General features: G+C 40.0%; 1 protein-coding gene across 2 annotated transcripts in view; it reads right to left on the bottom strand.

Moving 5' to 3' along the window:
- Positions 1–17,067, bottom strand: part of LOC126274083 (protocadherin-like wing polarity protein stan) — a 358,480-nt gene that overhangs the window by 209,016 nt on the left and 132,397 nt on the right. For both annotated transcript variants that reach the window (XM_049977080.1, XM_049977081.1), the window contains exon 17: positions 381–493. In XM_049977080.1, coding sequence (XP_049833037.1) covers positions 381–493 — 113 coding nt within the window. The remainder of the gene's footprint in view (positions 1–380; positions 494–17,067) is intronic.

The following is a 17,067-nucleotide window of genomic DNA, read 5'->3' on the forward strand; positions in this document are numbered from 1 at the left end:
TGTTTTCTTCCTTCCATTATAAAAGTCATGTTACATGGGTTTCCTTCAAATATGGAAGGTAGAATAATGAACATTGACAGAATTCTTTGTTTTTGATAGTTTATTCCAACAGAAATATGTCAAAAGGTAGTTCCTTCACTTTTAAGTAGCTAAGAAAGGAGCTGCTGATTTCAAACAAGGTGATAGTTCTCTCAGACATGATCCATATGTAGGATATGCCAATACTGTAATATTTTTATGAAATCATCGAGAAAGTGCACAACATAGTACTGGAAGATCAGTTGTTATAAGGCTGTACAAAGCAAACACAACAAGCATATCACATGAAAGAGTGTTACAAGGCAGAAATCACTTTTAATCAAGTACTCACAAAAACATACCTTGGTTCCAGAAAATGATGTGTATAGTTTGCACAAGACCACTGTGGACCCAGTTGAGCCCCATACTTTACAGCCAAAGCAGTATCACATTCATCTACATTTAATGTTGCACTCTGCAAAATTATAGATTTAGTTAGTGACAGTAAACGATATATACACACAAATAAATTTCAGTGTTTGTAGCACATTCAATGTAATTGTATTCACAATTCCAGTATTTCCTTAGACCAATGTTTCAGCATTTTTTTTATTTATTTATTTTGCACAAAAACTTAGTTTCAAACATTTAATAATCTATTTACACATGATCATTTGTGCGAGGTAAGTATTATTTTTCTTAAACCTCTTGTTAATTTGTACATTGAATTCTTTCACACTCTTTCCCTTTGTGCTGGCAGTAAAATGACTATTTTCTTTGTGAACTTGACAATTCTGTATTGCATATTCTATGTATTATATGGAGTGAGATTTAAGACAAACGGATACCAATCCAGCAAATGCACTAATACCATATCCAGGTTAAATGTCTATGACAACTAATTGTTATGTTACATTTATTTTCATTGATTTGGTGGTCTACAGAAGCAACTTTTGTGTGTGGTATGAGACATTGGACAAATAAGTTCTCTCTCTCTCTCTCTCTCTCTCTCTCTCTCTCTCTCTCTCTGTGTGTGTGTGTGTGTGTGTGTGTGTGTGTGTGTGTGTGTAGAAGTAATTCCAATGCATAAATATTTAAAATTACAAATAACACACTTCATACCTTTACATATTCTTCCAATGCAATAAAAGCAATGATGCTGAAAATACGAATTTAAAGATTTCCCAAAGGTTGCAACTTCAGTATTTGCTTTTATGTTTGCGAGAAGTTTGCTACAAAGTTTAATCCTCATGTGGAGAGTACTATTTTGGCACAGAGGTGTGATACATGGTAAAGGAAAAATACCAGAGACCTTAAAGAGTGTTCTAGGTTTGCATTCAATGGCCCTTTTTTGAAGTTTGAATGTGCTCATAGCTGCTTTAGAGTTTCCCTAAAATATGACTACATATTCAAGGCGAGAACAAAATAGGCATGATATGTGCTAATTACTGTTTTCTCATTACAACAGGATTTAAGTAAGCAAAGAAGACAGCATGTCTTGCTCAATTTTGCATTGAGACATTCTACATGCTTATTCCATTTTTCATTGTCAATACAGTGTATTAAAAAGTACAAAAATATAGGTCAAATTCAACACCAGCAGTATTCCGCCCAAATGCAGGTTTTAACATGATAACTCTCCATGCTCTCCTGCCTTCTGCCATCTTCTTCAGGTTCAAATAATTTCTACTTCCCTTTACGCCATCTATCATCTCGCAGCTCCTCCTTTCTCTTCATGTCTTCCCACAAATTAGACATTCCATAGTGACTGTCAGCAAGCACTCCCATCTCAATGAATGTTCCACCCAGTTTGTTTTCCTCTCCCTTATAACCTGCAGCAGTCTTCTCCTCACACCAACCATTTCCAACACTCTTTCATTATTCATGCTTTCCATTCACCTAGTCCTCTCCATTCTTCTCCACATCCATGTCTCAAATGCTTCTAGCTTTTTTGGTCCCTTCAACTAAAAGTGTCCATGTTTCTGCCCCACGGAATGCCACACTCCAGACAAAACAACTGCCAAGTCTTTTCTTCAGACCTTTATCTAGTTTGCTACATTTCAACTCCTGGTGGCATCCCAAGTCTTCACAGTGATTGTACTTTCATGTATTTAAATGTTCTTACTTGGCTAGTAATAACATTTCCTATCTTAATATTTGTCAGTCTCCTCCCTTTGCTGAAGACTATACTTTTTATTTTTTGCTTTTTTGACTCTCATTCTGTATTCCACACAAGCTTCACTCAAATCTTTTAGCATTTTATTTACAATTCGTTAGCTCTCTGTCACATATACTTTGTCACTAGCAAATCTTGTACATTCAATTCTCTTTCCACCAATACACACTTCTCTTTTTCCATTGAGGCCTTTTGCAATAATCTCTCCCAGGTATAAGTTGAGCAATAAAGGGAAGAGGCAATAACCTTGTCTAATGCCACTTCTAATGCTGCTTCTTCCCAACATTTCATTTCCAATCCTTACTCTCACTTTCTGGTGTAAATATAGATTCTGTACCAGTCATCCCTTCTTCCAAACTACTCCTTTCCTCTCCAGAATATCCATCAGCTTTTTCCATTCTACTCTGTCAAAATCTTTTTCCAAATCAATAAAAATAACGTGAATTTCCCTACCTCTCTCAATATACTTTTACTCGGTGATTCTTAAAGACTATCTCTCGTTCCTTTTCCTCCTCTAAATCCGAACTGTTCCTCCCCAATCCATCTTTTCAACTTGCCACACAGCCTTCTATCCAGTACTCAGCAATACCTTAGCTGCATTAGAAATCAGGCTGGTAGTCCCATGCTCTTCACATTTTGTGGTATTTCTATTTTTCTCCATTTGTATCACTACTATTGTAAGAAAGTTATCAGGCCATTCCACTTTGTCTTATATCTTACTACAGAAATAAACTATATCCTTCCTTCCCATTTAATAAAGTTTTCAACACTTCTGCTGGCAAGTTATTGGTTCCACGTGGCTTCTGATTCTTCATCTCCTTCAGCGCCTTTTCTATTTCTGCTTCCAAGTTGCTGTGGCCCTTCCAATCTTCAGGCACATATTCCTCCTCTTCAACCTTATTTTACTTGGCATTTCATCCATCTTATACAGACATTCTATATATTCTAGACATCTACTCAAAACCTCATGTGGTTTTTCAGCTAATGTAACGTTCACTGTTTCTATTTCCATGTTCGTCCTCCTTTTATTTTCTCTGCTTCCTCTTTTGTCCATCTTTCTCTTGCTTCTTCAGTTTTCCTTCTTAATACATTATTCAGTTTCTTATGCCTGTTTTTGCCTTCTTCATTTCCCACACTTTTCTACTTTGCCTATTATTCCAAGTTTTTCAACATGTTTTCCGTTGTCCATTCCTTCCCAATATTTTTGGACGTCTTAATTCCTAGTACTTATTTGGCAGGAACCCTCATTTTTATCCATTTGTCATTTACGCATTCATTTTTCCATAATCCTATCTTCCAACTCTGAAGCATTGCCTATCTCCAAGTTTAATACTTCTTTTGCATTACCTCTCCATATTTTCTTTAACTTCACTTGTATTGCAGGGCTGTGGTCTAAATTTATGTCTGATTTCCTACTCCTAATCAAAATTTTTCTACTACATTTTCATCTCTTCCTTTGCCCACCACTGCATTAGTGCCCCATAATTACAGTGCGGGCATTTCTATTTTATTTCTTGAATCTTCTCATAATATTCTTCCACCTCCTCAACTGCTGGCTGGCTCACATGTATTCTTGTATTAACACCGCATCTTTTGAAGTATCCTGCAGTCATAATCATCATCAATCTTCCGTCAACAAATATTTCACCTTCACTATATTATTTTTCAGTTTCTTTCTTATCAGTATTTCTACTCCATTTTCATCATCCTTGATTTCCCCTGAATGGAAAAGCTTATACCCACCACTTTCTACCTGCCAGTTCTCTACCCATCTCACTTCACACATTCCAATCTCTTTCATATCGAGAGCCATCCCATGTATTGTTTGCGAAATTAATGTGGAATACCCCGTTACTTTCCATGTAGGCAGCGTGTTGCCTGCCCTAAAATCAGGCTCTCACTGTAAGCCAGATGCTGTCTGCAGCTGCCCCACAGGGGTATAGTCACTACTTGTACTCACTACGCACCCAGGGAGAAAATGTGCCTCTTCCACCAGCTTCACTGCTCTGAAAGAAACTTCCTCCACTATCGTCACAGTTAATGTCTTCAACCTTCCCTAGCAAGAGGCCTTTGCATGGTGCAATCAACCAGAGCCAGTTGAACCAAGATTTTTAAATAGTTGTTACTCCTCCAACTCCTCCTTTCGCATTACTTGCGAAATGGGGATTTGAGCTTGCGACCAGCTTAGCAGTCACATTGAGTTTTCCCAATGTAGGGAGACAGCATTCCAATATTTATTAAATTCAAACAACACAAACAGGTTGGGAAGTGTTTGTCTTCAAAAGCACAACTCCCAGTCCAGCAAACAGAAAACATGCACATAAATACAACAATACTCTTTATGATACTGCAGCACCTATTTATTCCAAATATAATGCAAAGTTCCTTTGGACTTGCGTGCAACCCTATCATATTTATCTGCCAACACTGGGCAAACGACTTTCAACTAAAATGTCTCACATGTACGGGAATATACATAATGGATGTATGAGTACAGGTTGTTGACACATAGTTGATGAGATGTGGAAGTTTGGGTCTGTTCATGACTCATGCACAGATAGCCAAATGGTAAAGCAACAGCTTGCGATAAGCGGGAAATCAGGGTTTGAGTCATGGTCTGGTACAAATTTTCATTGTCATTATTCCATTCTAGTGCTGATGGTTGTCCCCATATATATTTGAAAAGACATTTAATGCATACCCTTTACCTTCCTGAAAACGTTCCTTCTTCAAGATACAAGAGAGAAATTAGTTGGCAACAGCCAGGAGCAAGGAAGTTATTCAGAAACTGTAAACCGTAGCTCATGAGGTATAATGAAGACAGAAAACACAGCAAGTTCATCAGCCACTCCATGCGGAGGGGGGAGGGGGAAGGGGAAGACACAATACATTAACATATGGATTTATCGAGGAAAGAGAGAATTGATAAAATAACAAAAGGAAAATATCCAGGAATTAGGAAGAACATCCCATTTTCATACAAAATTAGCTTATGAAACGTCATTACCAGCAGAATTTTAAACCTAGAAAAGTTACAGGGGATTGAAAAATGGAATATACAAGATGGAATGTAACAATATTGTGAAAAGGACAGTTGCTACTCACCAGACAGCGGGCAAGCTGAGTCTCAAATAGGTGCAACAAAAAGACTGTCAGAAATTGAGCTTTCAGCCAACAATGCCTAAGTTGAAAATAAACCACACACACACAAAACACACACACACACACACACACACACACACACACACACACACAAAACTCTTACACACATATGACCACAGTCTCTGGCATCTAAAGCCAGACTGTGAGCAGCAGTGCATAATGGGAGAGGCAACCGGGTGGTGGGGATAAGGAGGAGGCTGGGGCAGCTAGGGCGATGGATAGCAGGGTAGGAGTGGGGGACAGTAAAGTGCTGCTTGTGGGAGCACACAGGGATGAGGTAGAGAGGGTGTAGGGCAGCTAGGTGCAGTCTGGCAGTTACATGGAGGGCGGGGGAGGGGAGGAGGAGTGGAAAAGGAGAGAAGTAAAAAGACTGTGTGGGTTGGTGGAACAGAGGGCTGTGTAGTGTGGAATGGGAACAGGGAAGGGGCTAGATGGGTATGGACCTATCTCATCAAAGGACTAACTGACAGATTCCAAATAAGGGAAGGATGAAGTGGAATTAAAGTGTAGATGCAAAAGAAAAGCAGCTGCAGAGAAGAAGATGAGAAGACAATTGAAATAAAAGACAACAAGACAATTACAAGTATATTAGAAATGGAAATTGAGAATGAATGATACAAAGTGGAGAAGGAAAAAGAAAGGAGGAGGAGGAGGAGGAGGACATCATGGAGTAGAAAAAAATATGGACAACTACAGGAGTACTGAATAAGATGAAGTCAGCAGAAACATTAGATGCTACAGGAAACATTCCCTCACATTAGATACTGCTTAAGTGGGGCATTCACCAACATCATGGTTTTAAAGACATACTCTGAGACAGAGTACTGTGTGCTACAAATACAGGCTTTATCCATGTCCACTCAACTTTATCATAGTCGACAGGAAAATTGAGAGTTTAACATCTCACTGATGTCAGTTTATTAACAGACAAAAAGCTCAGACTGGATAAAGATGGTGATGGAAAATTGGTTGTGATCATGCCTAAGTCATCTCTGCATTCACTGAAGCAATTTAAGATGTCACAGTGAGCCCAAACTAAGGTGACCAGACAGGGATTTGAATCTTGCTCCTACTGAGTATGACTTCAGTACCTTAGCAGATCTGCTTCACATAGTATCACTGACAAAATGCATCTTACTAGTGATGGAGTTGGAGTAGACACGGGTGTGATAGAGCACATGGCTAATTCCACAGCAGGAATGGTCAGAAGGATATGAATGGTGAAATGGATCTACAACTGAATATTATTATAGGCAGAGAAGAGAGTGTATTGGGTTGTGTACCTTCATTTTCTTCCAACAAATTACTTTAAAAAAATTAAAAAAAAAACAACTGTCCCTGTAGAGAATATGGCAGGCAAGCCAGTATTCTATTACAATACATTCTTTTGTTATTTATGAGATGAGTTGGTAGTCGTGGGTTTTTCAAGAATAATATTGTATAACTGTGCCTGCCAATCAAGCACGTGAGTTAATTGCAACAAAAGAAGACAATGAAGAAGCTTGACTGAGTTTTTCTTTGGGAAGTCTGAAGATGTGTTCACAGTAAATACCACATCCCAAGGGGAGGAAAACATCATGTGAAAAGATTGTAGACTGTAAAAATGTACATAAACCACACCGCTGACTTTCACGTATCCTCTGTTGTTAATAATGGCACAATTATTGACAAGTATAAATGAATTAAGGTGAGGATGAAATAGATGATAACTTGTTTTGATGTGGATGATGGTTGAACAAACAGATATCAGCAGTGGACAGGCCACTTTGGTGTGCATAAAGGTGTCATCAACAATGACTACCAATGAGGCATTTGTGTGGGAGCAGCACAGACATCAGCCAGTACGTGAAATAGTGTGTTTCATTTACAATAAAAGTTTCCAGGCACTTAATAATTAAGTGTGACTAAGAAACAAGCAATTATAGAGTGGTTAGGATATTTAATTTCTTATATCTTTAGAAGATGGTACAAGATGAGAATATGCAGTAAAACATGAGAATATGCAGTAAAACATGAGAATATGCAGTAAAACATGTGAATATGCAGATTACTGGTTTGGGTAGAAGGTCTTGGATGAAATATTCCGAATGTAGTGCTTTTTAAAGTGGAACATGCACTACAGAACTTGGTGTGGTGGAGTTAGTGTCCAAAGTTATTTTGTGAAAAATATACTCTAAGACACAATATAGATGAAATCAAGTTAATTGTTGGATCTATTTACTGGCCACCCAATTCCATTGTGATGATTTTAGAGTCATTGACAGAAAGATTACAGTCAGTAGTGCAGAAATACCAAGAACACGCAATATTAGCTGCAGGTGACTTTAACCTACTGAGTATAGACTGGGGCATCTATGGAAAACACATCTTCTGAAAACTGCCTTGTGCTGCTAGTTCAACAAACAGCCCACACACATTGGAAATATCTTAGACCTTGTAGACAGAAACAGGCCTGACCTAATCAATGGTGTCAGTTCAAGATGGGACTAGTGACCTAGTGACCATGATGTTATTAACATAGTGACTATGGCTATTGAAGTTGATAAATCAACTAAGAAGGTTAGAAGAATGTTTCTGCTACAATGAGCAGATAGGCAGTTGCTAACATCTGACTTACATAATGAATTAACATCATTTAGTTCCAGTACAGGGGACATGGAGGAATTATGGGCAAACTTTAAACAACGGGACGTTTGCCTTTTGTGGGCAAGTGCTCTACCATCTGAGCTACCCAAGTATGCCTCACAACCTGTCCTCACAGCTTCAATTCTGCCAGTACCTCATCTCCTACATTCCAAACTTCATGGAAGCTCTTCTGTGAAACTTGCAGAACTAGCACACCTGGAAGAAAGGGTACCGCGGAGACATGGCTTAGCCACAGTCTGCGGATTGTTTCCAGAATGAGATTTTCACTCTGCAGCAGAGTGTGTGCTGATATGAAACTTCTTGGCAGAATAAAAATGGGTGCCAGACAGAGACACTCGAGGCTCAGTCCGGCATGTCGTTTTAATCTGCCAGGAAGTTTCACATCGGTGCACACTCCACTGCAGAGTGAAAATCTCATTCTGGAAACTTTAAACAGATTGTAAACCTTACTCGAAGTTTGTGGTGAGTAAGTGGATTACAGACGGGAAAGACCCACCATAGTTGTACAACAAAATTTGAAAAATGTAGGGGAAGCAAAGGCTGTTGCACTCTTGGTTCAAAAGAGAACACACAAAAGACAACAGACAAAATTTAACAGAAATTGATGCATCTCTAAAAAGACTGATGTACAAAGCTTGTAACTACCACCATCATACCTTGGCAATAGGAACCCGAGAAAATTCTAGTCATACATAATATCACTAAGTGGGTCTAAGGTTTCTATCCAGTCACTTTTTGATCAGTCTGATGTGGAAGTAGAAGACACCAAAAGGAAAGCTGAAATTTAAATTTCAGAATTTAAGTAATCTTTCGCACAGGAGAATAGTACAAACATACCATTGTTTGATCATCAAACAGACTCCTGTATGGAGGACACAGTAATAAGCATCCCAGGTGTAGAGAAACAACTGAAAGAGTTGAAAGGAAATACGTTGCCAGGTCCTGATGGAAACCCAATTCAGTTTTACATAGAGTACTCTATGGCATTTAGGCCCTTACTTAGCTTGCATTTATCACAAGTCTCTCACCCAGAGCAAACTCCAAAGTGACTGGAAAAAAAGTGCAGGTATATAAGAGAAACAAAAAAAAAATTTACACATCAATATCCTTAACGTAAGTTTGCTGCAGAATCCTTGAATATATTCTCAGTTCAAAAATAATATATTTCCTTGAGGGGAAAAGCTTCTGTCCACAAATCAGCACAGTCTTAGAAAGCATCACTCATACAAAACTCAGTTTGCCTTTTTCTTAAATGAGACCCTGTAAATCATAATGAAGGGCAACACGTGGATTCCATACTTCTAGATTTCCCTAAAGCATTTGACACAGCACCACAATGCCGACAGTTAATGAGGTGCAGGAATGCAGAATACGTTCCCAGACACGTGAATGGCTCAAAAAGACATCTTAAGTAAAACAATCCAGTATGTTGTCCCCAATGGCAAGTGTTAATCAGAGACAAAAGTATTGTCATGAGTGGCTCAGAGAAGTGTGATGGTACTGTTATTTTCTATATACATAAATGATCAGACCAACAGAGTAAGCAGCAATCTGTGGCTGTGTGCTGATGATGCTGTGCTGTATGGATGATGTCATGTTGATTGACTGCAAGTGTATACAAGATGACATAGAAAAAATTTCTAGTTGATATGACGAATGGCAGCTAGCTCCAAATGTAGAAAAATGCAAGTTAATTCAGATGAGAAGGATAAACAAAAGTGTAATATTCTAATACAGCATCAGTAATGTGCAGCTTTACAGTCATGTCAAAAAATATCTAGGCACAACACAGCAAAGAAACATAAAATGGAATAAGCATGTGAAGACTGTAGTAGGGAAGGTGAATGATCAACTTCAGTTTATTGGGAGAATTTTAGGAAAGTGTGGTTCCTCTATAATGGAGACAGCATGAAGGACACTAGTGCGACTCATTGTTAAGTACTGTTCGAGTGTTTGGGATCAGCATCCACATCTACATCTACATGACTACTCTGCAATTCACATTTAAGTGCTTGGCAGAGGGTTCATCGAACCACAATCATACTATCTCTCTACTATTCCACTCCCGAACAGCGAGCGGGAAAAATGAACACCTAAACCTTTCTGTTCGAGCTCTGATTTCTCTTATTTTATTTTGATGATCATTCCTACCTATGTAGGTTGGGCTCAACAAAATATTTTCGCATTCGGAAGAGAAAGTTGGTGACTGAAATTTCGTAAAAAGGTCTCGCCGCGCCGAAAAACGTCTATGCTGTAATGACTTCCATCCCAACTCGTGTATCATATCTGCCACACTCTCTCCCCTATAACGCGATAATACAAAACGAGCTGCCCTTTTTTGCACCCTTTCGATGTCCTCCGTCAATCCCACCTGGTAAGGATCCCACACCGCGCAGCAATATTCTAACAGAGGACGAACGAGTGTAGTGTAAGCTGTCTCTTTAGTGGACTTGTTGCATCTGCTAAGTGTCCTGCCAATGAAACACAACCTTTGGCTCGCCTTCCCGACAATATTATCTATGTGGTGCTTCCAACTGAAGTTGTTCGTAATTTTAACACCCAGGTACTTAGTTGAATTGACAGCCTTGAGAATTGTACTATTTATCGAGTAATCGAATTCCAACGGAGTTCTTTTGGAACTCATGTGGATCATCTCACACTTTTCGTTATTTAGCGTCAACTGCCACCTGACACACCATACAGCAATCTTTTCTAAATCGCTTTGCAGCTGATACTGGTTTTCGGATGACCTTACTAGACGGTAAATTACAGCATCATCTGCGAACAGTCTAAGAGAACTGCTCAGATTGTCACCCAGGTCATTTATATAGATCAGGAACAGTAGAGGTCCCAGGACGCTTCCCTGGGGAACACCTGATATCACTTCAGTTTTACTCGATGATTTGCCGTCTATTACTACGAACTGCGACCTTCCTGACAGGAAATCACGAATCCAGTCGCACAACTGAGACGATACCCCATAGCTCCGCAACTTGATTAGAAGTCGCTTGTGAGGAACGGTGTCAAAAGCTTTCCGGAAATCTAGAAATACGGAATCAACTTGAGATCCCCCGTCGATAGCGGCCATTACTTCGTGCGAATAAAGAGCTAGCTGCGTTGCACAAGAGCGATGTTTTCTGAAGCCATGCTGATTACGTGTCAATAGATCGTTCCCTTCGAGGTAGTTCATAATGTTTGAATACAGTATATGCTCCAAAACCCTACTGCAAACCGACGTCAATGATATAGGTCTGTAGTTAAATGGATTACTCCTACTACCCTTCTTGAACACTGGTGCGACCTGCGCAATTTTCCAATCTGTAGGTACAGATCTATCGGTGAGCGAGCGGTTGTATATGAGTGCTAAGTAGGGAGCTATAGTATCAGCGTAATCTGAAAGGAACCTAATCGGTATACAGTCTGGACCTGAAGACTTGCCCGTGTCAAGCGATATGAGTTGCTTCGCAACCCCTAAGGTATCTACTTCTAAGAAACTCATGCTAGCAGATGTTCGTGTTTCAAATTCTGGAATATTCCATTCGTCTTCCCTGGTGAAGGAATTTCGGAAAACTGCGTTCAATAACTCCGCTTTAGCGGCACAGTCGTCGATAACAGTACCATCGGCACTGCGCAGCGAAGGTATTGACTGCGTCTTGGCGCTTGTGTACTTTACATACGACGAGAATTTCTTCGGATTTTCTACCAAATTTCGAGACAATGTTTCGTTGTGGAACCTATTAAAGGCATCTCGCATCGAAGTACGTGCCAAATTTCGCGCGTCTGTAAATTTTAGCCCATCTTCGGGATTTCGCGTTCTTCTGAACTTCGCATGCTTTTTCCGTTGCCTCTGCAACAGCGTTCGGACCTTTTTTGTGTACCACGGGGGATCCGTTCCATATCTTACCAATTTATGAGGTATGAATCTCTCAATTGCTGTTGCTACTATATCTTTGAATTTGAGCCACATCTCGTCTACATTCGCATAGTCAGTTCGGAAGGAATGGAAATTGTCTTTTAGGAGGGCTTCTAGTGGCACTTTATCCGCTTTTTTAAATAAAAATTTTTTGCGTTTGTTTCTTATGGGTTTGGAAGAAATGGTATTGAGCCTAGCTACAATGACCTTGTGATCACTAATCCCTGTATCAGTCATGATGCTCTCTATCAGCTCTGGATTGTTTGTGGCCAAGAGGTCAAGTGTGTTTTCGCAACCATTTACAATTCGCGTGGGTTCGTGGACTAACTGCTCGAAATAATTTTCAGAGAATGGATTTAGGACAATCTCGGAAGACGTTTTCTGCCTACCACCGGTTTTGAACGAGTATTTTTGCCAACATACCGAGGGTAGGTTGAAGTCCCCACCAACTATAACCGTATGAGTGGGGTATTTATTTGTTACGAGACTCAAACTTTCTCTGAACTGTTCCGCAACTGTATCATCGGAGTCTGGGGGTCGGTAGAAGGAGCCAATTATTAACTTAATTCGGCTGTTAAGTATAACCTCCACCCACACCAATTCGCACGGAGTATCTACTTCGACTTCACTACAAGATAAACCACTACTGACAGACACAAACACTCCACCACCAATTCTGCCTAATCTATCTTTCCTGAACACCGTCTGAGACTTCGTAAAAATTTCTGCAGAACTTATTTCAGGCTTTAGCCACCTTTCTGTACCTATAACGATATCAGCTTCTGTGCTTTCTATTAGCGCTTGAAGCTCAGGGACTTTTCCAGCGCAACTACAACAATTTACAACTATAATTCCGACTGTTCCTTGATCCAAGCACGTCCTGTAATTGCCAAGCACCCTTTGACATTGCAGCCCATCCCGCACTTTCCCGAGGCCTTCTAACCTAAAAAACCGCCCAGTCCATGCCACACAGCCTCCGCTACCCGTGTAGCCGCCAGCTGAGTGTAGTGAACTCCTGACCTATTCAGCGGAACCCGAAACCCCACCACCCTATGGCGCAAGTCAAGGAATCTGCAGCCAATACGGTCGCAAAACCGTCTGAGCCTCTGATTCAGACCCTCCACCCGGCTCTGCACCAAAGGTCCGCAGTCGGTTCTGTCAACGATGCTGCAGATGGTGAGCTCTGCCTTCATCTCGTAAGCAAGACCGGCAGCCTTCACCAAATCAGATAGCCGCTGGAATCCAGAGAGAATTTCCTCAGATCCAAAGCGACACACGTCATTAGTGCCGACATGTGCCACCACCTGCAGCTGGCTGCACCCTGTGCTCTTCATGGCATCCGGAAGGACCCTTTCCACATCAGGAATGACTCCTCCCGGAATGCACACGGAGTGCACACTGGATTTCTTCCCCTCCTTAGCCGCCGTATCCCTAAGGGGCCCCATTACGCGCCTAACATTGGAGCTCCCAACTACCAGTAAGCCCACACTCTGCGATTGCCCGGACCTTGAAGGCTGAGAATGATCCTCTGGAACAGGGCAGGCAGCTGCATCTGGCTCAGCCAGAGACAGTGCCTGAAACCTGTTTGTCAGACGCACCGGGGAGGCTTTCTGATCAGCCTCCGGGGACGCCTTTCGCTGCCTGCCACGCCTTGGAAGGTTGGATTATAGGAAGACATGTATGCAATTGAGAGGCGGACTGCTGGATATGTTATGGGTAGATTTGAAAAACACGTAAGTATTATGGAGATGCTTCAGGAACTCAAATCAAAATCACTGGAGGGAAGGCGACATTCTTTTTGAAGAGCACTATTGAGAAAATTTAGAGAACTGGAATTTGAGGCAGACTGCAGAATGATCCTATTGCCACCAAAGTACATTTCATGCAACAACCATGAAGATAAGATTATACAGTTTGGGGCTCATATGGAGGCATACAGACAGACATTTTACCCTCTCTCTATTTGCAAGTGGAACAGGAAAGGAAATAACAAGTAGTGGTACAGGATATCCACTGCTATGTATCACTGAGTGACTTGCAGAGTATGTATGTAAATGTATATGTAGAAATTGAACCAGTCATATGCAAGATAACAAACTCTGAATTCCAGTTTCACAATAAATTTCTTGCTTGGGTCTCAACATTGTTCAACATAATTTTGAAGATTTTATCATCATCAAAACAATACATTCTGTTCAGACAGGAGAAATTGAACAGTTTCAGCTGCTATACTCACATCGTAAAGCAAAGCATATGTGCAATTTTGAACAGAAACAAAGCAAATATGAGCTTTTTAATAACGTTTTTCTTACTTTTAATGTATGGATAGATTTTCCATGTTTCAAAGCAGTGGCCTTGATATTTCTAGAAGGTAATTGAAACAAAGCTGTCTTTTCTTCATTGGTGAGTGTGTTTAACTGAACTTTTTAATTGGATTTCCACTACACAAAAACTTGAGGAAGACGGTATACTTTTTATGATTTGTAACACTTAGAAAGAATTATTTATACATAAGAATATGTGCTGTCTGAAGACGTGAATTACCTGTGATAAATGTATACAAAGGCATATGAGAAAATAATGAGTGCAAAGTAAAAATTTCTGATGTGATACTTCTATTCACAACAAGTAACTTTCATACGCTGACAAGAAAGATACAATACCCTCCTCACTTATTAATTTTAGACACAAATTACAGCATGTTTTTTCCAGCTCTAGAGATTGTCAGTGGGCACCCAGGTGCCCACAGGCAGTGGTAGGCACAGGTGTGCAAACAGCTGACATGCAGTCAGGCTGCAGCTTATGCACTCACACTTCCCTGGCCAAGTACCCACAGGAAGGGGTGATCAAGTAACATACACATGTAAACAGCGTGCCTTGGCAGGTAGCCTACACTACTTCCACATACCCATGGGCAAGCTGAAAGGCAGACTCTCACACCCCAAGGAACAAAGACAGAACAGCATGGATTGCAATGTTCATGTTAATAGCATTTTTTCTTTGCAGGCTTTAAAGTGTATACAAATAGAAAGATTAACCACTACCGACATCTCACAGTTACTAATCAAAATTATAAACTTTTATTGACATTAGTTACCTGCCTTAAAAGTTAACTTTACACCTATTCTAAACTTACATAATTTATTGATTTTCTAAGACTTGATAATACAGAAGGAATAAAACAAACACACACAAATTGTTTACGTTAATTTTTATCTTAATTGTCTTTTTTTATTTAACCTGTCATCTGTGGTACCATTGTTTTCAACCATCATCCTAACAAGACAGCTGTGAAACTTGTATCTTTACGGTCACAAATATTTGGCTGTTTCTTCCAAATATGTTGTGATTTCTTTTTTTCCAAACACAGAGCATGTTTCACTCTATATTGACATGAAAGTGTTATAATGTCTTTTTCTACAAAAACATGTCATCTGCCCACTGCTCTCTAGTTGGCTGTGTAGAACCACAGCTAATACATCCTCTATCATCCCCTTTATACCTCAAGGCAAGCACCAACATTGCTGCAGGAAACATGTAAGCAAACCACTGGCCCCAGTCTAGATGTTTAGCATCTCCTTGAGACATGTATGCCATTGTTGAGTATTTGTCCAGTTTTAAAGTCATTTCAGTTCCAAAGTATAAATAGATTTAGCCAAACTGGAGTTTAAAAATTGTTATAAAAGGTCAAAGCACACAGAATAGATTCCCAGACGAAATTTGCTGCCCGCCCCCCTCATGATAGACCTCAGCCAAGTTGGTGTCACTATTCCCTTCCCCCTGCAGGCTTTCCGTAGTGCTGTGCTTGAGCAACAGTGAAACACAGACGGCAATGTCTTCTACGGTGCAGATCATACATAACAATGGTAACTAATACATAAATACAAGAACGTAATCACGATTCAGTCCAATTTTTGAACTTTCACACATTCTGTGATCTAGTGACATCTGTTGGTACTATCTCCACAATGAGTCTTTCAACTGTATTTTATTCTTATGATACGAGGGCTATACACAAAGTACATTACGTTTTGGAATTAAAAATAAATAAAGTATTGGGAATTTTTTTTATTATATACAGATGAAGGCCACACTGAAATACTACTTTTCTACATAGTTGCCATTTAAATTAAGGCACTTATCGCAGCGATGAACGAGCTTGAAAATTCCTTCGTCGTAAAATTCGGCCGCCTGCGCCTTCAACCATGTGGTTACCTCTTTTGGGACAGAAAAGGTGTGATTTTTGTGGATTTCCTGGAAAGAGGCACTACAATAAACTCTCAAAGGTAATGCCAAACTCTGCACAACCTCAGAAGAGCAATACAAAACAAGCGCAGGGGAAAGTTTGGCTCAAAGATCTTGCTGATTCATGACAATGCCCGGGCCCACACAGCAAATGTCACTCGTGAAGTTCTCGAATCTTTTAAGTGGGAGTTGTTTCCTCATCCGCCGTACAGTCCCGACCTGGCACCGAGTGACTTCCACTTATTCCCAGCAATGAAGAAGTGGTTGGCTATGCAGCATTTTGACGACGACCCACAGCTTCAAGAAGAGGTAACCACGTGGTTGAAGGCAACTATGTAGAAAAGTAGTATTTAAGTGTGGCTTTCATCTGTATATAATAAAAGAAATTTCCATTACTTTATTTATTTTTAATTCCAAAATGTAATGTACTTTGTGGATAGTCCTCGTAACAACTGCTGTCAGTATAATGTGATTTGTTTCATTTGTTAAACATTTAATTCTGGATTAATTTTCTTTCTCATTCCATCTGAATGTCACCACTTTGTTTTAAGGCTGATTAAAAGGTGATAATGTTTATCCTCAGTATTCTCTTACATGAACGGCAACTGAATTTCTCATTTGCAACCCACTTCGTAAGTCGTTCGCTTCTCATAACCAAATAAAATATTTACTAGAGTTCAGAATCAGTTTTCTTTAAGGACAAATTTTTTACCTTTAAACATAACCTTCACTAATATATCAAAATTAAACTCCACCTGAAGAGCCCATGAAGGCCCAAAAGTACCAACCAGCCACCATGTCACTCTCGCCCCATAGGCATCACTGGATGTCCATATGGATGAATATGTGGTCAGCACACCGCTCTCCCACCTGTATGTTGATTCATTAGACTGGAGCCACTATTTCT

The sequence above is a fragment of the Schistocerca gregaria genome, chromosome 1, assembly GCF_023897955.1.
Source record: "Schistocerca gregaria isolate iqSchGreg1 chromosome 1, iqSchGreg1.2, whole genome shotgun sequence".
Lineage (NCBI taxonomy): Eukaryota > Metazoa > Arthropoda > Insecta > Orthoptera > Acrididae > Schistocerca > Schistocerca gregaria.